At 37.8% G+C, this 19173-nt stretch overlaps 1 protein-coding gene across 7 annotated transcripts; it reads right to left on the bottom strand.

Annotated features, from left to right (window-relative positions):
- Positions 1-157: 157 nt before the first annotated feature.
- On the bottom strand, positions 158-18444 carry atg14 (autophagy related 14). 7 transcript variants are annotated; one of them, XM_087288893.1, is made up of 11 exons: positions 17984-18444; positions 16069-16131; positions 15948-15990; positions 15762-15843; positions 14446-14683; positions 11169-11401; positions 4969-5086; positions 4683-4773; positions 2191-3416; positions 485-1774; positions 158-245 (listed from the first exon to the last, which is right to left on the bottom strand). In XM_087288893.1, exons 1-9 carry the CDS (start codon positions 18280-18282, stop codon positions 3327-3329), a joined length of 1257 nt encoding a protein of 418 aa, XP_087145019.1. In that variant the 5' UTR covers positions 18283-18444; the 3' UTR covers positions 158-245; positions 485-1774; positions 2191-3326. The 7 variants fall into 7 exon arrangements, with proteins under 7 accessions (XP_087145019.1, XP_087145020.1, XP_087145018.1 ...); XM_087288894.1 differs by having other exon boundaries at positions 485-2397; positions 2440-3416; XM_087288892.1 differs by having other exon boundaries at positions 158-293; positions 454-1579; positions 3331-3416.
- Between the last annotated feature and the right edge of the window lie 729 nt (positions 18445-19173).

Below are 19173 nucleotides of genomic sequence, written 5' to 3'. Positions count from 1 at the left end.
ATAAAAGGAAAATTAAGACCAACAACACAATAATTCAGTGAATTTAAGACTTTTTCAGGACTAAAATTGTGATTTTTGAGATTTAATTACCCTGAATCAATAAGATGTTGAAAACAAAATGTTTTTGACCCTTATATACACAAGAAAAACTATTGAATTGTATAGAGGTATTCAGTTTAATAGCTGATGTATTTAATAATTGATAATACAAAAAAAAATATCTAAAATAAAACAGCACATATGCACTTTCATCGAGAGGGTGCTCGCTGCAGAGCCATTTGAGGAGAGCTGAGCTCCAGCGAGGGGGAGCATGAGCTGTTGCTCCTCCTCCTGTAAGCTGTTTTAATGCGTACACCAACCCTACCCCTAACCCTACCCCCAGTGACATCACTCGTAGAAGAAGTGCAAAAAAGGTGGAGCTCAAGCTTAAGCTCCCCCTCGCTGGAGCTCAGCTCTCCTCAAATGGCTCTGCAGCGAGCACCACTTGCTTTCATCAAGTAATATGTAAAAGAAACCTGTCCATAAATCCTAAGAGCAAATGCAGGATACTGAAACCCCAATGCAGCTCGCAATGATTGAGGACAAAAATCAACGAAAAACACTAGCTATTTGTTCATAAAATCAGTTCCGTTTGTCAATTTATAACCTAATAAAACTAGTCATCAATAATATTTGCCACTCGCTCACTCTCACAGTCCAGCAACATTTATACAGTGAAGTTCCTTGAAGAGCTGGTGAGAAGATTCAATCCATCACAGTCAAGTCTCTTCAAAGCAACTCTATTTGGCAATGTACACTGAATAAAGTTGACCGACAGGTGTCTACAGTATAACGTGAGCTACAAAACATTAAAAATGTCAAAAGTAGTTCACTACATTCTTACATCATGACAAAAAAGGATATAACCTTCACTCTGGTTTCTCTCCCACATTTACTTAAAGAGATAGCTCACCTAAAAACCAACATTGCCATCATCCCTTTATTTCTTCCAATAGAGAGTTTTGCTTTGATGTTTGCTCAGCTGAACACAAAAGAAGATATTTTGAAGAATGTTGGAAACCTGTAACTATTGACTTCCATAGTAGAAAAGACAAATAAAATGGAAGTCAATGGTTACAAGTTTCCAAGATTCTTCAAAATATCAACACTACAAAATAATGACAGCTTTCATTTTTGGGTGAACTATGGCTTTAATAGGATCAGTCGTTCCCTTTATTTGCCCCAGCAGCCAAGTGAGGGTGACAGTAATGAATGGGATGTTTGCATATACCCCGGATTTCAGCGCTGGCCTGTGTAGGCACGAAACCACGAGGTGACGGAGGCGGCGGCGGAGGAGATCATGCCTCCTCCTGCGTTGCCCACCGGCTGGGACGCCTGCATGCCGCTCTGGGACAGATCCATGGGCTGGGAAGGGATGTCACAGAAGCGAGGGCTGGGAACTGTCTCCCAGTCTGTACCCAGATCAGTCTCTTCATCCGTCACGGCCTCGTCTCCGCTCTCTTCCGCAGGGCCTGCAGCCTCCGGTTCCACAAACTCCATCGACTCCTCCAGGTCGGCGCTCACCTCAAACGGCCCCGTCCTAGCAGAAAAGTTGCAATGTGTTAATCTTACTGTACATTTTGATTTTCATTTCAGTTTTTTTCTCCCTCTCACTTTCCGACCTTATTCTTCACATACGAGCAGGAATCTTTTTGGCTCAAAACTTCCAATCTCGTTCACTTCTATTGATTTTTAGACGATAAAAACAGCTCGTTCTGCTGCTTGATGTTGCAAACTGATCTTATTTTATTACTCTACTTTGTCTGTAGTCATGAACACACTTGCTTGTAGACCAAGTAAGTTTTCTGCCGTTTATTATTCTGAGTCATTTCTCCCTTAGACAACTGAATTTGAAGTTCTAAATCAAATCGCAAAAATAAGCAAACTTCCACATTGTAGAATAAGATCAAAGGTTTTAATCGGATTTAACCATAGCCAAGTTGTGAACGCAATGCCTTAGTTGGAGACTTCTTTGTTTGGGTTTGTTAAAGCTGCAGTATCTAAGTTTGACACCCAGTGGTTGAACTAGGTATTACATTCCTAGTTCAAAACAAATGCAAGTGCAGGTTGCCAGATTGATGACATGAACAGCAGGACTGACTATCAAGCCTAAAGGCTGATTGAAACAGTGTTCTAAATAAAAGCAACGGCAGGAGATTAAAAAGAATAATTTCCATATTAAAAGGAGTTTTTGTTCTAACACCTGAAATATATATTTTAAAAACGGCTTTTATTTCTTGTAGCTGAACAACAGGATAAACTGACAATGACCACCTCAGGTAAACCTCGTGTGCTTTATTTAGTGTCGAATGCTAATAATGTGAGTTTGAATGTCATTTTTGTGTGACATTTATTGCCCTACTACTGAATGCAGCAGCGGGTAAAAATGAACTTTAGAACTGTGACTCAATGCAAGCCAACACATATCAGTGATTTAGCATGTACTTTTAATAATGTTAAAGAGGTTAAATATGTATTTATTACATTATAAACTTTAGCATTTCGTTGGAGTGCAGTGAGTGCACCATTCGGTGCTTCTGAATGGTTGTATTTAAATTTCCGTCAGGTTTCGTTTGGTGCAAACAGCCAAAATTGCTTATCACTGCAAATCTCCTCACGTAACGTGACATGGGGTTACAATGTAACCTGCTCACCTAATGATTACAGTTGTAATATTTATATTATTTGCTAATTAAAAACCACCTCATGTGTAAAACTGAATTTGTGTCTCATTTCGGAGGCTGCTACTGTCCACCAGAAGTCGCATTTCAGTAGCGGACATACTTTGAGAGCCTTTCTGACTGAATGAATGAAACATGCAGTTTTCCACCAGGGTAAACCGGGCTGCTGAAAAATAATTGGCTAAACTGGCAGTGGGTGGGTTAAATGACAAAGTCAGACGTTCGGGCACGAAATGCACATTTTCAAAGCAGAATATCTGACTTCGGCATTGTTTTTTAGATAAACAAATATGTTCACTTCGCATCTGCAAACATATTATGGTATTTGTATGCTTTAGAAAAGTCAAAAACTTAAAAATATATTAACTAACATATAAAACTATGCACTCTGAATTTAAACGGTGTCCTGAGTGATTCAAGTGAACAATTCATAAATAATTTCCTTAAAAAAAATGTATAAAACTGAATACCGACTCCAACGTTTCGAATGACAGTAAAGCAAACAAACAAAAAAATGAACAGCCATCTGCAAACAATTTAGCTTATCTCAATACATGTACAATTTAATTCAAGTACATTCATTCAACCAAGGAATTGTGTTAACTCTCACCTGCCGAGGTTTTTGTTCACCGGAGACACTAGAAACATGATATTCCTCAAAGTGTGATGAGGATGCAGCAGTTCACCGTCAACATGCTAAGAAGAGAGCATAAACGTGAAGGACGGTCAAGACTTGGTTTATAGTATTAAAGCAGAGCTATTATGCAAAAATCACTTTTATTAAACACAGTTGTGTGGCACCAGTCTATGAATACAACCAGCTTCTAATAGTAAACATTTATTAATTATACTTTTTATAATCACGCTTGATAAAACAGTTTGATTGACATTTTCCCTTTGTACGTGTCATTAGAGTGGGAAAGCCCCGCCCTCTAGTGACCATCTCTCCCTCATTAGCATAATATGTTAGTCTTGTTTTTGAATCTGCCACTATGCTGATACACAGGCATTTGAAGCCTCGAATCTCATTTTAATTAAAAGCGACAGTCACCAAAAAGGCACAATTAGGATCAAAGCCTAAATGGGATATAAAGAGTAATATAACATTATTTGAGGGGTATTTTGAGGTAAAATCTCACATACACACTCTAAGAACATCAGAGACTTATTTTAAATCTTGTAAAAAGAGGCAAAACATCAGAAAGATCCGACTCTTCTTATCTGAACATGCAGCTCAACTCCTTGTTCAAGCTCTTGTTCTCTCCAGACTGGATTACTGCAACTCTCTACTAGCTGGGCTTCCAGCTAACTCTATCAAGCCTCTTCAACTGCTCCAGAATGCAGCAGCACGAGTGGTCTTCAATGAACCTAAACGAGCAAATGTCACTCCGCTGCTAGTCCGTTTGCACTGGCTGCCAGTTGCTGCTCGCATCAAATTCAAAGCTCTGATGTTTGCCTACAAAGTGGCTTCTGGCCTTGCTCCTTCTTATCTGCGCTCACTTCTGCAGATCTATGTGCCCTCCAGAAACTTGCGTTCTGTGAATGAACGTCGCCTCGTGGTTCCATCCCAAAGAGGGAAGAAATCACTTTCGCGGACGCTCACGCTCAATCTGCCCAGTTGGTGGAATGAACTCCCTAACTGCATCAGAACAGCAGAGTCACTCGCTATTTTCAAGAAACGACTAAAAACTCGACTATTTAGTCTCCACTTCACTTCCTAATCTGCAATTGCCTCTTTGAATATCACACTAACTGTACCCAAAAAAAAAAAAAAACTAATACTACTAATACTTCCCTTCTTAGACTTTACAGACTTGAAACTTGCCTATAGCACTTATTCATTGTTGCTCTTAGTTGTGTAAATTGCTTCCTTGTCCTCATTTGTAAGTCGCTTTGGATAAAAGCGTCTGCTAAATGACTAAATGTAAATGCATAATAGGTCATCTTTAATGTTATAGTTACCTGTGAGAAGCAGAGATGCAGGACGTTGGTGTTGAGTTTGTTGACGGTGCGGGTGAATCGGTAGCGAGTCAGATTATCTCCACAGAACTCACTATAGAGAAGACAAAATATGATTTAGGACGCATGAAATCACTCAAACTCTCTCTAAAAAAAGCCTAAATACTAGAACTTCTATGTTAAGCTGCTTTGACACAATCTACATTGTAAAAGTGCTATAGAAATTATAATTACTGGATATTATTAGAGGTTTTACTTAGAAGCTTTGATGAAATAAACATTCTGTAACCTGTTGCACAGCTTTTTGGGAAGGTTGACATCCAGGATATGAGAGAGGATATTGACGAGTTGTGTAGCATAGCAGAGGGCCGCGCTGATGGTGTGTGCTGGGTTGATGTAGTCCAGCTCTACAAGAGAAAGAATCGAGATTTTAAAAACAGAGTAGTAGAACTTGTACTTAACAAGAAGAGCCTTTATTTTTACTACATTATATGAAAAACTGGATAAACAAGTTTTATCAAAGGAAATTGTGCAGACTTCAGGGGTATATTAAATATTGAACCACGTTTTAAGGGATGGAAATTCTGTTCTTACTTTACTTGTTCCAAACCTTCATGAGTTTCTTTCTTCTGTTAAACAGAATAGAATATATTTTGAAGTATGCTGAAAACCTGTAACCATTGACTTTCATCTTTATTTCCTACTATAGACGTCAATAGTTACAGGTTTTCAGCATTCTTCAAAATACTTTCTTTACAGTTTAACAGAAATACATAAAGGTTTGGAAACACTTGAGGCTGAGAAAATGGAGTAATTTTTTATTTTTGTGTCAACTACCCCTTTAACATTTTACCATTGTTTAAATATTTACAATAGTGTAAGTCACTGTTTATGTGACAATTGTTACAATTATGTAATTTTTCTTAATGTTTTTTTTTCGAGATTGGAAGACAGGAAAGAAAACATGTCAAATGTTTAAACATCACAATATTTGCATTACTATTCATATCTTACAAGTCCTAAAGGAGTATTATCGGTTTTTATTCTCATTATTATTCCTAAACACTTATATGTCAAATATTTAAAAAGCAGCTATTGTCAGTTGTGCAAATGTCAACCTTGCTACGAAAAAAATAATATATGTATATACTTGTATGTGTGTGTGTGTGTGTGTGTTTGTGTGTGTGTGTATAAGAGAGAAGGAGAGAGGGAGAATATATATACTATTTCTTTACTATTTACTTTTTTGGACTCAAAGTGATGGTAGCCATTGATTTGCATTGTATGAATCACCAATGACCATCAGCTAAAAACATTATTGATAAAAAGGGAATTGCAACTTTTCATTTTATTGTGAACCAGTGTTTTCTCTAGGATTGTTTTCCAGCTGTGGTGGCAGGCCACAGATCTTCCAACTACCCATGACTACCCATTTCAAAGACAAATGTCGTGAGTGCAGTATTATAAGTCGAGATTGCATTCATGTAATATGAGCATTAGGGGTTTAAAAAATAATAGTTTTTTGGTGCACTGCGATGCAGACGCGGACAATTCGGTATCGGTTCAGCAATAATCATAACCGGTTATTACTGACGTCATTTACCTCATATGCGCTCTGTCGCGAGGGAGGCGATCGCGAGTATTTACAGCGCTTTAACTACTTAAAACTCATAAACTGTGCACAATTTCATTGTGTGTGTTTGCTGGATCAGTCTTTCACTGACATATACAACAATAGCCCCTATTTCACTGAGATCGAGAGAATGAAAGTAGCCTACTCCATTTCTCTCTCTCTCTCTCTCTCTCTCTCTCTCTCTCTTTCTCGCGCGCGCACTGTCTGTCTGTCTGTCTGTCTGTCTCTCTCTCTCTCTCTCTTTCTCTCTCTCTTTCTCACACACACACAGTGGCCCATTTGACCTGCTGGCGTGGTTTTTCTTCTCTTCTCGGCTGTTTTACAGCGTTACTTTTGCATCCAGAAACGAGCGCGTGTCTGCAGAGTTTTCTCCACCATGTCTATCATACATTAGCTGTGAGATCGCCGCTGCCACCTGCCGCTTATCAGCATCACTCATCTGTGCAGAACGCAGCGCGCAAGAGCCAATCGCAACCGTTTTTTTGAGGGTGTGACCAATCAAAGGGGTGTAAGAGAACTAGACAAGGATCAGAAATTGAGCTGGATATTTATATTTGTTTATATTATTTGCTAAATGCTCGTTTTGTTTAAAGTTACAGTTTATATATCTGACTGTTTGTATTAAATGACAAAATTGTATTACAAATAGTATATAAATATAAATATATTCATACATTTTAATACAAGAAATGCTGCTGTGAAGAAAATATAAAACTGTGTATGGAAAGCACCGTAAATGCACCGTGATGCATCGAAATATCGAATTGAACCGAATCGATGGCATGATAATCGTAACCGAACCAAACCGTGAGACTAGTGTAGGTTCACACCTCTGACGAGCATGCAAATCTCTTTGCTTGCGTGCTGATTTCATCTGTTCGTGCACAAAACTTCTTGCACACCCTCAAATATACGCTGCTCAAGTGCAGATTTTCTTGTGCACTCTTGAATAAACGCTGCTGAAGTGCGATTTAGTGCGTTTATGTAACATCTCTCCAACATTTATTAGTTTTGCTAGGAATATTCATGAAAGTATTTAATACACCTACAGAATGGCATTGATGCGTCCTGAAGTAAAATGAAGCGGCTATAAACTCCAGCAAGATAAAGTCATTGTATGCACAGCCACAGACCTTTATATTTAAATAAAGTATAATTCAAGAGTTCACACTTAGCTGATGATTGATAATAAAGCTAGTTTGGCGTGCTGTCCCGGGAGAGAGCCCTGAGCTTATAAGATCCTCGAGCCCTGGGCTCCCTCCCGTTGCAAGGCGAGAGGGGAGTTTGAGCTCAGGTAGATCTCGATGACTCCCCCTCTTGCTTGTTGTAGCTAAGTGTCAGATATGGATGCTGAAAGGTGTACTTAGAGTTTAGCTAAAGTATTTGGACTAAATGTTTAGAGTGCTTGTTTTTAAACTGTGGGAGGAAACCGGAGGACCCGGGGAAAACCCACGCGACCACGGGAGAACGAGCAAACTCCGCACAGAAATGCCGTCTGGTTTGGAAAGGTATTAAACCAGGGGCATTCTTGCTGTGAGGCAGCGCTAATCGCTGACCACCGTGACGCCTGTTTGAAAGGAGGGAAAGTAGGGTTGGGTGGGAGGGTTTCTTCAAGACGAAGATATTGAGATGAGAAAAGTCTGGTTATTTATAGTGAGTTAAGGATCCTCTGATAGGATGATCAGTCGTTAGCTAAAGTTGGAACAGCTGTGAACAATCATAAGCACGTGATCCTCTCGAAATTTGTTTATAAATAAACTTCACTTATAGAAACTGTGTTCATCTTAACTGAAATCTACGTCATGTTTGCTGGCCAAATGCATCGAGCAGCCCTGTCAGTCAGTTAGACAGCATATAACCTTAAAGGGTTAAACAAATAACGCACAGCCAGTGGTGTAAAGTAATTAATTACAAATACTCAAATTACTGTAATTGAGTAGTTTTTCTCAGGAATTGTAATTTATTAAGTAGTTTTAAATGTGTACTTTTACTTTCCCTTGAGTACATTTTTAGTGCATTATAGGTACTTTTACTCCACTACTTCATTTTTCCTGTCTATGGGGATTAGAAAAATCCTTCCAGTCATTCCTGTCCAATCAAATCGCACATAGAAGGCAAATCGCCTCATAGTAAACTACCTCAAGACATGGGCGATTTATAAATGCAGCAAATCTTTTGATAGCATTAAAAATGTCCATGACGATGTCCAAAATCTTAATATGCATTGACCCAGAGATGCAGTTTAGATGCATGTCTCTGATGAGAAAATGACCAATGTTTACTTAATGATGACGAAAATTTAAAATGAAAATAGGGTTGACGTCAGAACTCAACGTCAGGCCAACGTCAATGTCCAACCTAAAACCAACATCAAATGATGTTACAACTTGACGATGTGTGGACATTACCACTATGACGTCTATCAGATTTTGGTCGCCATACCTGATGAATAAATGTCAGTATTTGATGTCAATATGGTTGGTTTAAGATGTTGGATTTGGTCACTTTCTAACAACCTAAAAATCAACAAAATATCAACGTCATTTGATAACATTATTGGACATCAAATTAACATTGTGCTTATATGCTTGCTAGACATTGAATTTTGATCACCTGACACCACGACCTAAATCTAACCTAATATCAATGTCTTATGATGTTGTGTGCCTGCTGGGCAATAACTAAAAGCACTACAGAATGTTACGTTTACAAACCCACGAATTGCATGTAAGTGGCATCAGCTTTTCACAGCATAATACTCACTACTTACTACTCGAGTACTTTTAAAAGGGCTACTTTTTACTCATACTTTGAGTGATATTTACAACAGATACTTTTACTCTACTTGCACTACATTTTTAGGCAAGTAATGGTACTTTTACTTGAGTATGATTATTTTAGTACTCTTTCCACCACTGCACAAAGCATTACTACAATTACAGAAAAGTTTGCTCTTTTATAATTCACTTATATTTTGGTGTGATTATACAATAAAAGAAAAAAAACAGCAACAACTGAAGGTTTTGAATGAGATGCTGTAATATAGCCGTGGCAGGAATGAACTTTGGTGTGGCGCCCCGCCATGGAAGAATGAATGTAACGTAAACCATGGTGTGTACTATCTCTTTAATTACAATCTGAAAAATAATGATTAATTATTTAGAGTCTTAATCAGGGCTCGAAATTAACTTTCTTACTTGGTAGCACCGGTGCTCCCAATCCGAAATATTTAGGAGCACCAGAAAAAATTTAGGAGCACCAAAAAAAATTTAGGAGCACCCACCAAAAATGAGTGATATATTTGACAAGTTGTATATTAAGGGATTTATTGTATTTGAAAACAACATCAATTGGGACTAACAAAACCCAGAAACAACTATCTAACTAATGCTGTGATGACTTAATATTTGTGCAATAATTCCAAAATGAATGTTGAATAATTATAAAATATTAATGATGATGATGATGACAATAATACTAATAATGAATTATATTTCTCATCCTCATGCTGCCTTGAATGTGCTTTAATGCAAGTTATCTGCTATATAAAGTCCTACTGTTACTTTATGAAAAATAAATTGATGGTTTGCAAACACAAATTAAGCATTGTAGTAAGAAATATTTATTTAGTACTATTGTTTTTATATGTATGTCAATTTTATAAATAATATTTCTGCTACAAAACAAACAAAATATTATAATAAATCATTCAATTCAATGCTGAAAGCTGCAAAGCAGTCATCAGTAATTAAATAGAAAAATAATATTCACCTCAAGAAAGAACGGACAAATGAAAAGAAATGAAGAAAAGTCTCACTTTTAAAAGTTTTGGTTTCGGTTCGTGTCGTTTTAATGCTCAGCCTCGTTACGCGCTGAATTACATTTTTTTGTGTTTGTGGAAAAGCATGCCCAATATGATAGGGGCAGAGCAGGATTCTCCCGATGACCATCGGCGCAATACTGTTCTTTGTTATAAGTATAACCCGCATCTGTTTAAACTCAGTAAAGGTAAGCTTCTTTGTCGATGGTGTTTTAGTGGATATTTGCGCTGTTGCAGCCTGATCTCACGAGGAATCGTATGAAAATGTTACGAATTGCCGTGAGATTGTGTTGGCTGAACACGCAGTGCATGCAACGCATCGAGATTCAGTGTACTTTTCACTCTTCAGCCGTTTGCATTCCCCGCGGACACAAAAGCTCCCTCCCTGTCATCTGACAGAGGAAAGTCTTGAGTGATTGACAGCTAATATGAACCAAAATAGCGGCAGGGAAGACAGATTTAACCACGTTTAAAAAAAATAAAATAAAATAAAAAAAACAGGTCGCACTACAACCATTATATACTCGCATGAATGCTCCCAATATACATTATGAGGTCTCATAGCTTAAATTTCGGGCGCATATGCGACCAAATTGGTCGCAATTTCAAACCCTGTTAATACACGACCAGCTTCAGTGGCTATTTTCATCTCAAGTTTAAATGCTAAAAAAGACTAGAAAACCTTATAAGAGGCTAAAAAATGTCTTTGGGTATTCCAAGCATTAGTATCTGGATGCAGCCTTTATGATGTAAGCTGAGATTGCATCACTCAGCGATGTAATGTCACACACAATGCACTCAAATGGAGCAAGTGACGTCAGGGTGAGGGGTAGGGTGAGGGGTGGGGTTAGGTGAGCCCATTAAAAAGCATTGGATTGGCTCAGATTGCAGTGCACCAGGTCTGCATCCAGTCCCCTCTCATTCCAAGCCCAAATCTTTAAAATCCTAATCCCAAACCTCTGATTGGCAGTGCAGATTTCAATTAATGCAAAAATGTTAAACATGCTGTGACAGTGAGGAGAAGTGAAGAGTGCACCTGGCCCCTGGTTTCCACTCTTCTCCTCCACCCAGCTGTAATAAGCTGAACAGTCTCCATTGCTGGGTAATGTGACGTGTGGTCCAGTGATGCTGATGCTCGTCTCTCCGTTCTGATCATCCCAGATCCAGCGGCCCGAGTGATAGGTGGTTCTCCGGGCTTCTGCAAGCTCACTGACAGTGCTGGAGGTCAGAGCCAGATCATACTCAGCCACGGCTGGATCCGCCGGGTCCCTGAACAGTACAAAACATTTAAAATACTTTAGACATCATATTCAACACCTGGCATAACAAGATTAGTTTGATCAATTCCAAGCTAAAAATACAAACAGTGTCTCTGGAGAAAGGGTGTTATTATTAGTCTGCTCAATTCAAAAAGAAACAAGATTATTGGAGACTATATATAAAATACACACTGTCAAAGCATTCAAAGGATTGAGCTTGGTATTATTTTTGACAGCTTTGGAAAGATGTGAAGTTTAATAAATAAATTTCAGGAGGAGCACGATCAGTCTTTGACGAGGCTAAATCATCACAGACAATCATTCTATTATAGCCCGTTTCCACTGAGTGGCACGGTACGGTTCGGTTTGGTACGCTTTTATGGCCGTTTCCATTGTCAAAAGGCGTACTAAACCAAACCGTACCACTTTTTCGGGACCCTTTCGAAAGGGTCCCAAACTGCAGAAAGGGTCCCAAAAGGTGGAGCTACACGCGCAGCTGAACGCTATTGGTTTACAGAGATACGTCATACGTAGACGCAACAAGCCAGAATGTAAACAAAGGACCCGCCATGTTTGAAATACACAGCGAGAGATTACAGCGGAATTATATATACATATGCAGCCATGGTCGATCCTGCAAACAACCCCTGTCGTCGTCGTCATGATAAACAGCCACAAAGACATGGAGAAGAGCAGATTCACCCTGTGCCGTGTAGTTTTTAACGAGCCAGTCTGAAGCCCGAGTGGTTTCGCTTTCTTCCTTGCGCTCGCCGCGCGTCTCTATCTAAAATAACAAACTTCTTGAGCTGATGATAATAACATGCACTTGATTATTGACAAGCTTTTGGAAACCCGATCATGTGAGAAGCTGACAAACGAGAGTGACACATTTAAAAAGAAAAGGACAAACGCGAGAGTGGAGCGCGGGAAAAAAGGCGAAGCCAAGGAGCACGTTATTTCTTCAGCAAACGTGAACAAACTGCCTTGTTTTAATCTTTATTATCACCTTTTAGACTAATATGAACTGGGAATGATGGAATGACTCTCTAACAGAGGCTTCATGTGCTGCTGAAGGTTACAGACACAGATGAGAGGTTTTCACTGACTGTAGGCTATACTTTGTGTTGTTTTGAACCTAATTAACGACGAAATGTCTGCTTTGTGTAGTTCTTCTGTAGTTGGTAACATATCGGAGACTGTAAGGGTCTGTATGTGTTCATATATGTTCATTTATTCATTTATTTAATATAATTACAGACGTTACAGTAGGCTATTTCGCACCATCATTGATCTGCAGTTATAAACAACTCCTGTTTATAGAAAAGTTAGTAATAAACATTTATACACAAGTATTTATGTGTGTAAAGCATCTGTTTTGTGAGAAGTGCTTTTCATATGATATGTGAACGACCTGTGCAGCTTTATTGTAGACATTTTCTCAAGCAAAAATGACGTCGACTGAAACTTTGTCATACACCACGCCCACCAAAAGGGTACCCTTGGTAATGGAAACGCAAGCCTGATAAAGGTGACCCGAACCGTACCATACTGTACCAGTCAGTGGAAACGAGCCATTATACAATTAGCTCAAGACCAAACCCCTATAAATAGTCAAACACGCCATACCTCTCCATACCTCATACTACGCCTTGTTTTTTCTTGACTTGAGCGCCCATGCACCACGCTATTAAACCCGATACCTGCTTAAATCTGAGAGTGTTCTGGAGCCAGGCTAGACACTGCGCTCGGACCCCATCTCTCACTATCCTGATAAGGGTAATAACACGAGTTAGGGCAGGGATGTCAAACTCAATTCCTGGAGGGCCACAGCCCTGCACAGTTTAGTTCCAACCCTAAAAAAAACACACCTGACCAAACTAATTAAGTGCTTTAGTCTTGTTAACCTACAGGTAAGTGTGTTGAAGCGAGGCTGGAACTAAACTGTGCAGGGCTGCGGCCCTCCAGGAATTGAGTTTGACATCCGAGTTAAGGTGTCTTTCTGAGCCCTCTCCCCGGACAGCAGGCCAAATACGCATTTTCTATTCAGTCAAATATCTGTGAGAGTGAACTCGTAAAGTAGCTTATGCTGGAATTTATATGATTAAATCATTTGATTTTGAATACAATAAAAGTAGGATCGGTGTGTCATTAAAATTTAACAATTTCTATTTTAATACATTTTAAAATTTCATTTATTCATTCATTCATTTTCTTGTCGGCTTAGTCACTTTATTAATCCGGGGTCACCACAGCGGAATGAACCGCCAACTTATCCAGCAAGTTTTTACACAGCGGATGCCTTTCCAGCCGCAACCCATCTCTAGGAAAAATTTTCATTTATTTCAGTAATTTTTCTAATATGCTACATGGTTTCCGCTACATTTATTCATCCATGGCGGGGCACCACACCAAAATTCATCCCACCACGGCTACATTACAGCTTCTGATTCAAAACATTCAGTCATTGTTGTTGTTGTTTCTTATAGCGGGTTATAAATCGCACCAAAACGCATTAAAAGGTAAGTTAATTGTAACAGCGCAAACTTTTCTGTAATTGTAGTAGTGCTGTGCGCTATTTGTTTAACCCTTTAAGGTGACATGCTGGCTGACTGATAGGTGCGTGATGCGCGAGGCCAGCAAACACGACGTAGCTTTCAATTAAGATGAACACAGTTTCATCACAGGGCATGCAAAAGGTTTTGTGCAAAAGCAATCGGTGCGCAAGCAAAAAGATTTGCATGCTCGTATTACATAAATGCGATCTTGAGTCTCGACTTGTAATACTGCGCTCATGACATTTCTCCATTTGTCATTGAAATAACGCCAAAGGAGGTTGGTAGATTTGTGTAAAAGACCAGATATTGATACATTTTTTTTATGACAGCTGTGTTATGACTGAAACGTTACAGTTTGAAATAGATTTTACGTCAAGCAGGAACTCCTCATGGACAATTGATATCGCCATATTGAAATAGTCTATATTCATCCAAGATGTCACCCAGAGCACTCTGTTTATCATCTATATTTAGATGTATATTTCTGCTGGTCTCTGACCTGCTGCCCTGTTTCTCCTCCTGGATGTTGAAGATGTGAGTTGTGAGCTCCAGGATGTGCTCTCTCCGCACCTCAGCCAGAGCCTCCAGCCGCCCCTGCATCTCTTTGGATCTCTTCTCCAGGAGTTCACCCAGACGCTGGTTGTGCCGCTTAATTTTGTCCCTCTTTTCCTGATGACGGCTAGCCCTGCGCTGCAGCCGCTGCCCTTCCTCCTGGGAGCGCAACAACAACTCCTTGCCTGAAGTGAAGATACTACTTATAGATAAAACTCATCATATGATACTATTTATGCAAGTTTACACATAGGTGGCACCAAATTTACTTGTTACTGGAGGTTATATCACAAAAAAAGTTACTTTAACAGCTATAACAAAAAACATAGCAAAAATATTATAAAAATTGTATAAATTGATTATAAATTTTGCAGTTTAATGAAAGTTTGTCATTTTTATTGCAAGTTTAGATAAATTGACAATTAACTATCGGAGCCTTATTGGATAGTGTTGATGCACAATATCCCAATAAATAGTAAAAACAACATTTACATTTAGTCATTTAGCAGACGCTTTTATCCAAAGCGACATACAAATGAGAACAAGGAAGCAATTTACACAACTATAAGAGCAACAATGAATAAGTGCTATAGGCAAGTTTCAGGTCTGTAAAGTCTAAGAAGGACAACAACAACAACAACAACAACAACCTATTAACAACAACCAATTAAAATTTCAGCTTGAAATAGTTTTAAACTATTAAGCCAATTAAGTACAATTTACAAAACAAGTTAAGAATTTGTTGCTGTTCATTACTTTAAAAGACAAATTCTGCAAGAAATAGTTCAATTGAACAAGATTAGAGCAATTTAGTTTAAAACAGAAGATTATTATAATTTTATTTATTATTATTATCTATTATTGTATTTCATTTATTATTTGTTTCCTTTTTGTCATTTTAATTTAATTATTATTTTATTTATTTATTTATTTATTTTATTAATCTATTATAACTATCTCAATCTATGGACTGTTTGTATTATGCATGCTTTATTGTTAATTGTGTTGCGAATGTTTGTTCGACCAGCAAACATTGTGCTTTAAATGTCAAAAAAATAATAAAGAAAGTAAAATAAATAATAGAATAAAAATTGTTGCTCATCTGAACACTACTGCAAATCCAATGTGAATAATCTTACAAAGCACTGTGAAAGTTTATATAATATCAATATCAAGATATCACTAGTGTGCATCTTCATTATCATGATATATTGAATCATGTCTACACATGGGATTATGGGATATTTGTGCAGTGATGCTCACCACTTTTCACTTCTTCATTGCTGGTGCAAATGGCCTCTTTGAGCTGCTGGATTTTCATCTTGCACGACATAATTTTCCATCTCTGTGTTAAGCAAAACAAACAAAAACAGTATAGAGACATACATCCTTAAAAACAGGCTTATTTATTTGATTATTCAATTATAAAGCACACATAATAATACTTACGAGCTGATCCGCCTGGACTTTCTTGTCCATTGCTTTGATGACTCTGAAACACGTGAAAAATGAAAGCGTATTAGCTGAGCATAATGCAAGATAGTGACTAAATATGCTGCTAATCTAATACCTCTGCTGAAGATCCTCCTTTTCATTTTTCAACTTTTGGAGTCTTTCAAGCTTTTCTGAATATCTGTTAGCAAAAATAGGACAAAATGATGGAATGAAGAATGTTTATCCATAACAAGGAATATCATTCATAATCAACATTCAATCCGTAAACATTAATAAGCACAGCAACAGCAAAACATTAATAAACACACAGAGCGCGCATCCGGAAAGTATTCATAGCGCTTCAATTTTTCCACATTTTTTTATAATTACTTATTCCAAAATGGACAATGCATTTATTTCCTCAAAATTCTACACACAATACAAATGAAAAAAAAAATTTTTTTTTAATTGTTGCAAATTTATTACAAATAAAAAAGCTGAAAAAAAAATCACATGTACAGAAGTATTTACAACCTTTGCTCAATACTTTGTTGATGCACCTTTGGCAGCAATTACAGCCTCAAGTCTTTTTGAATATGATGAAACAAGCTTGGCACACCTGTCTTTGAGAATTTTTGCCTGCTCCTCTTTACAGTACCTCTCAAGTTCTATCAGGTTGGATGGGAAGCGACGGTGTACAGCCATTTTCAGATCTCTCCAGAGATGTTCAATAGAATTTAGGTCTAGGCTCTGGCTGGGTCAGCTATTGTGAAGCGTAGATGGCCGGCCAGCTCTAGGAAGAGTCCTGGTGGTTCCAAACATCTTCCACTTACGGATGATGGAGGCCACTGTGCTCATTGGAACTTTCAGAGCAGCAGAAATTTTTCTGCAACCTTCCCCAGCCTTGTGGCTCAAGACAATTCTGTCTCGGATATCTGCAGACAATTCTTTTGTCTTCATGCTTGATTTGTGCTTTGACATCCACTGTCGCCCCTGGGACCTTATGTAGACATGTGTATGCCTTTTCAAATCATGTCCAATCAACTTAATTTACCACAGGTCAACTCCAGTTAAGCTGCTGAAACAACTCAAGAATGATCAGTGGAAACAGAATGAACCTGAACTCAATTTACAGCTTCACGGCAAAGGCTGTGAATGTGATTTTTCAGTTTTTTTTTATATTTAATAAATTTGCAGCAATTTAAAAAAAATGTGTGGGACTTTGAGGACATAAATTAATTTAATCCATTTTGGAATAAGGCTGTAACATGGAAAAGGTGAAGCACTATGAATACTTTCCAGATGCACTGTATACTAGGAACTGTAAAAATCAATTAAATGTACGTTAAAATAGACTAATTAACACTTAAAAATTAAAATCTTCCCTGTATACACAATTTCATCTGCTTGAATGAACCGCATCTGTGTATTTTTGCATATAATAAAGTGTCATTATTTCAGATTTACAATTTTTTAGTCAACCATTAAAACATTAGAAGTGACCGATTGTCATTTTCCGAAGAATAAAAGCGTTATATAACAATATTTGTATTTTAAAGTTGTACCTTTATATAATAAAAGTTATTATACAAATCATGGTGGTCACATTTGTCAACATGACTCAGCTAAGTTAAGCATAACCATGTCCACAGGTTAACGTAGTACATCAAAAACTCCAAGTTTTTTAAATAAACTTTGGAATAAGTCACGACAATACCTTCAGATGTCAATTTATTAATTTTTATTTTAAAAATAGCCAATCCCAATGACATCTGACAGAAGTTAAAAAAAACGCAGAAACGTGAAGCTTCATCTCTGCCCGTTTGTTTACAAAGTTAGCACTTAGCATGTTAGCATGCTATGGACATGAATTAGCAAAATACAGACCAATAACAAAAGTCACATCAACCTTTAAAACACTAAACATTATTTATATGCTTAATTAAAACAAAAATCGTTAGAAACAGATCGACAATACAAAAAAACGTTAGCATGTTAGTGTAAACCGTTTCAGCATTCATTATGAAAATAAACAAGAAATTAAAGGACACCTCTCCGGATTTCTTCCATCAAAATACACGAAATCCCCGTTTTGGATGCACCGGGCGCAGGTTAGTCTTCGTCTGGCTGTATTGCAGAGTGGACATCTCTCCACGGCTACAAACAGCCCCTCTGCATCATCCAGCGCCTCCACCATGACCGCGGCCCCAGCGCTCATGCACGCCGGCTGAAGGTGCTGGTGAGGCGGCTGCGATCGAGCGGGCGCCCGGGCCTCTGATCCAGACTCTGGATGCTCTTCACTAACGTTAGGCCCCAAAGCAAGGGGTTCGCCTGTTGAGGGACAAGCCATGACGATAAAGGCTCTGTAAATAATATAAGCCTCTATTGTAAGATTTACATGATCGGTAGTTGAAAGTATTCAATAGGGACTCGTAGTTTTGGTATTTAATCCGCTATATGAACAACTGTGCGTTTCGCCTGTCTGTCCTACGCACACCACGTGACGTATGTTGTTTATGTATATTTTGTCACGTGCGTGGTGTGGTTGGGTCATTTACAGAAATGTAGCATGGGAATCATAAATGTATTCAAAATACCACTGTAGTTGAATATATTTTCTATTGTAAAGTCATAGCTATAATAATAATGTTGTTTTTTGACATTGTAAAAATAGTTTGCAACAATCCTTAAAGGGATAGTTCACCCAAAAATTTAAAATCACCTGATTTATTCTACCTCAAGTAGTTTTAAACCTTCATGAGTTTCTTTTGTTGACACGAAAGAAGATATTTCGAAAAATGCTGGTTGAAGGCACCCATTGATTTCCATAGAAAAACCAAACAGTTTTTACTATGGAAGCCAATTGTTGTTGTAAACTTACAGCTTTTGTGTTAAACAAAAGAGGTTTTAAACAAGTTAAGAGTGAGAAAATGTTAGCAGAATTAAATTTTTTGGGTGAAATATCCTTTTAAAATAGCTTCGTTTTAACTATATGCCAGCAACAAGTTTTTAATCACTTATAAAATCATAAAACCTGATGTCATCTCTTTAAACTTTATATATTTTAATAAATAAATACCAATAAGTATTTTTCCCCTTTTTACAGAAATAGGTTATTCTGAAACATTATTTCACCCTCATTTTGACCTACTATTTTCACAAAAGCTACTTAAAACAGGCTAAATTAGACAACATGTGCTTGTATGCATGTAAGATCACTTTTGTCAAATTAATAGCATGA

The sequence above is a fragment of the Danio rerio genome, chromosome 17 (genome assembly GCF_052040795.2).
Source record: "Danio rerio strain M-AB ecotype USA chromosome 17, GRCz13ab, whole genome shotgun sequence".
Taxonomy (NCBI): domain Eukaryota; kingdom Metazoa; phylum Chordata; class Actinopteri; order Cypriniformes; family Danionidae; genus Danio; species Danio rerio.
This window is presented reverse-complemented; position numbering and strand designations above follow the sequence as displayed.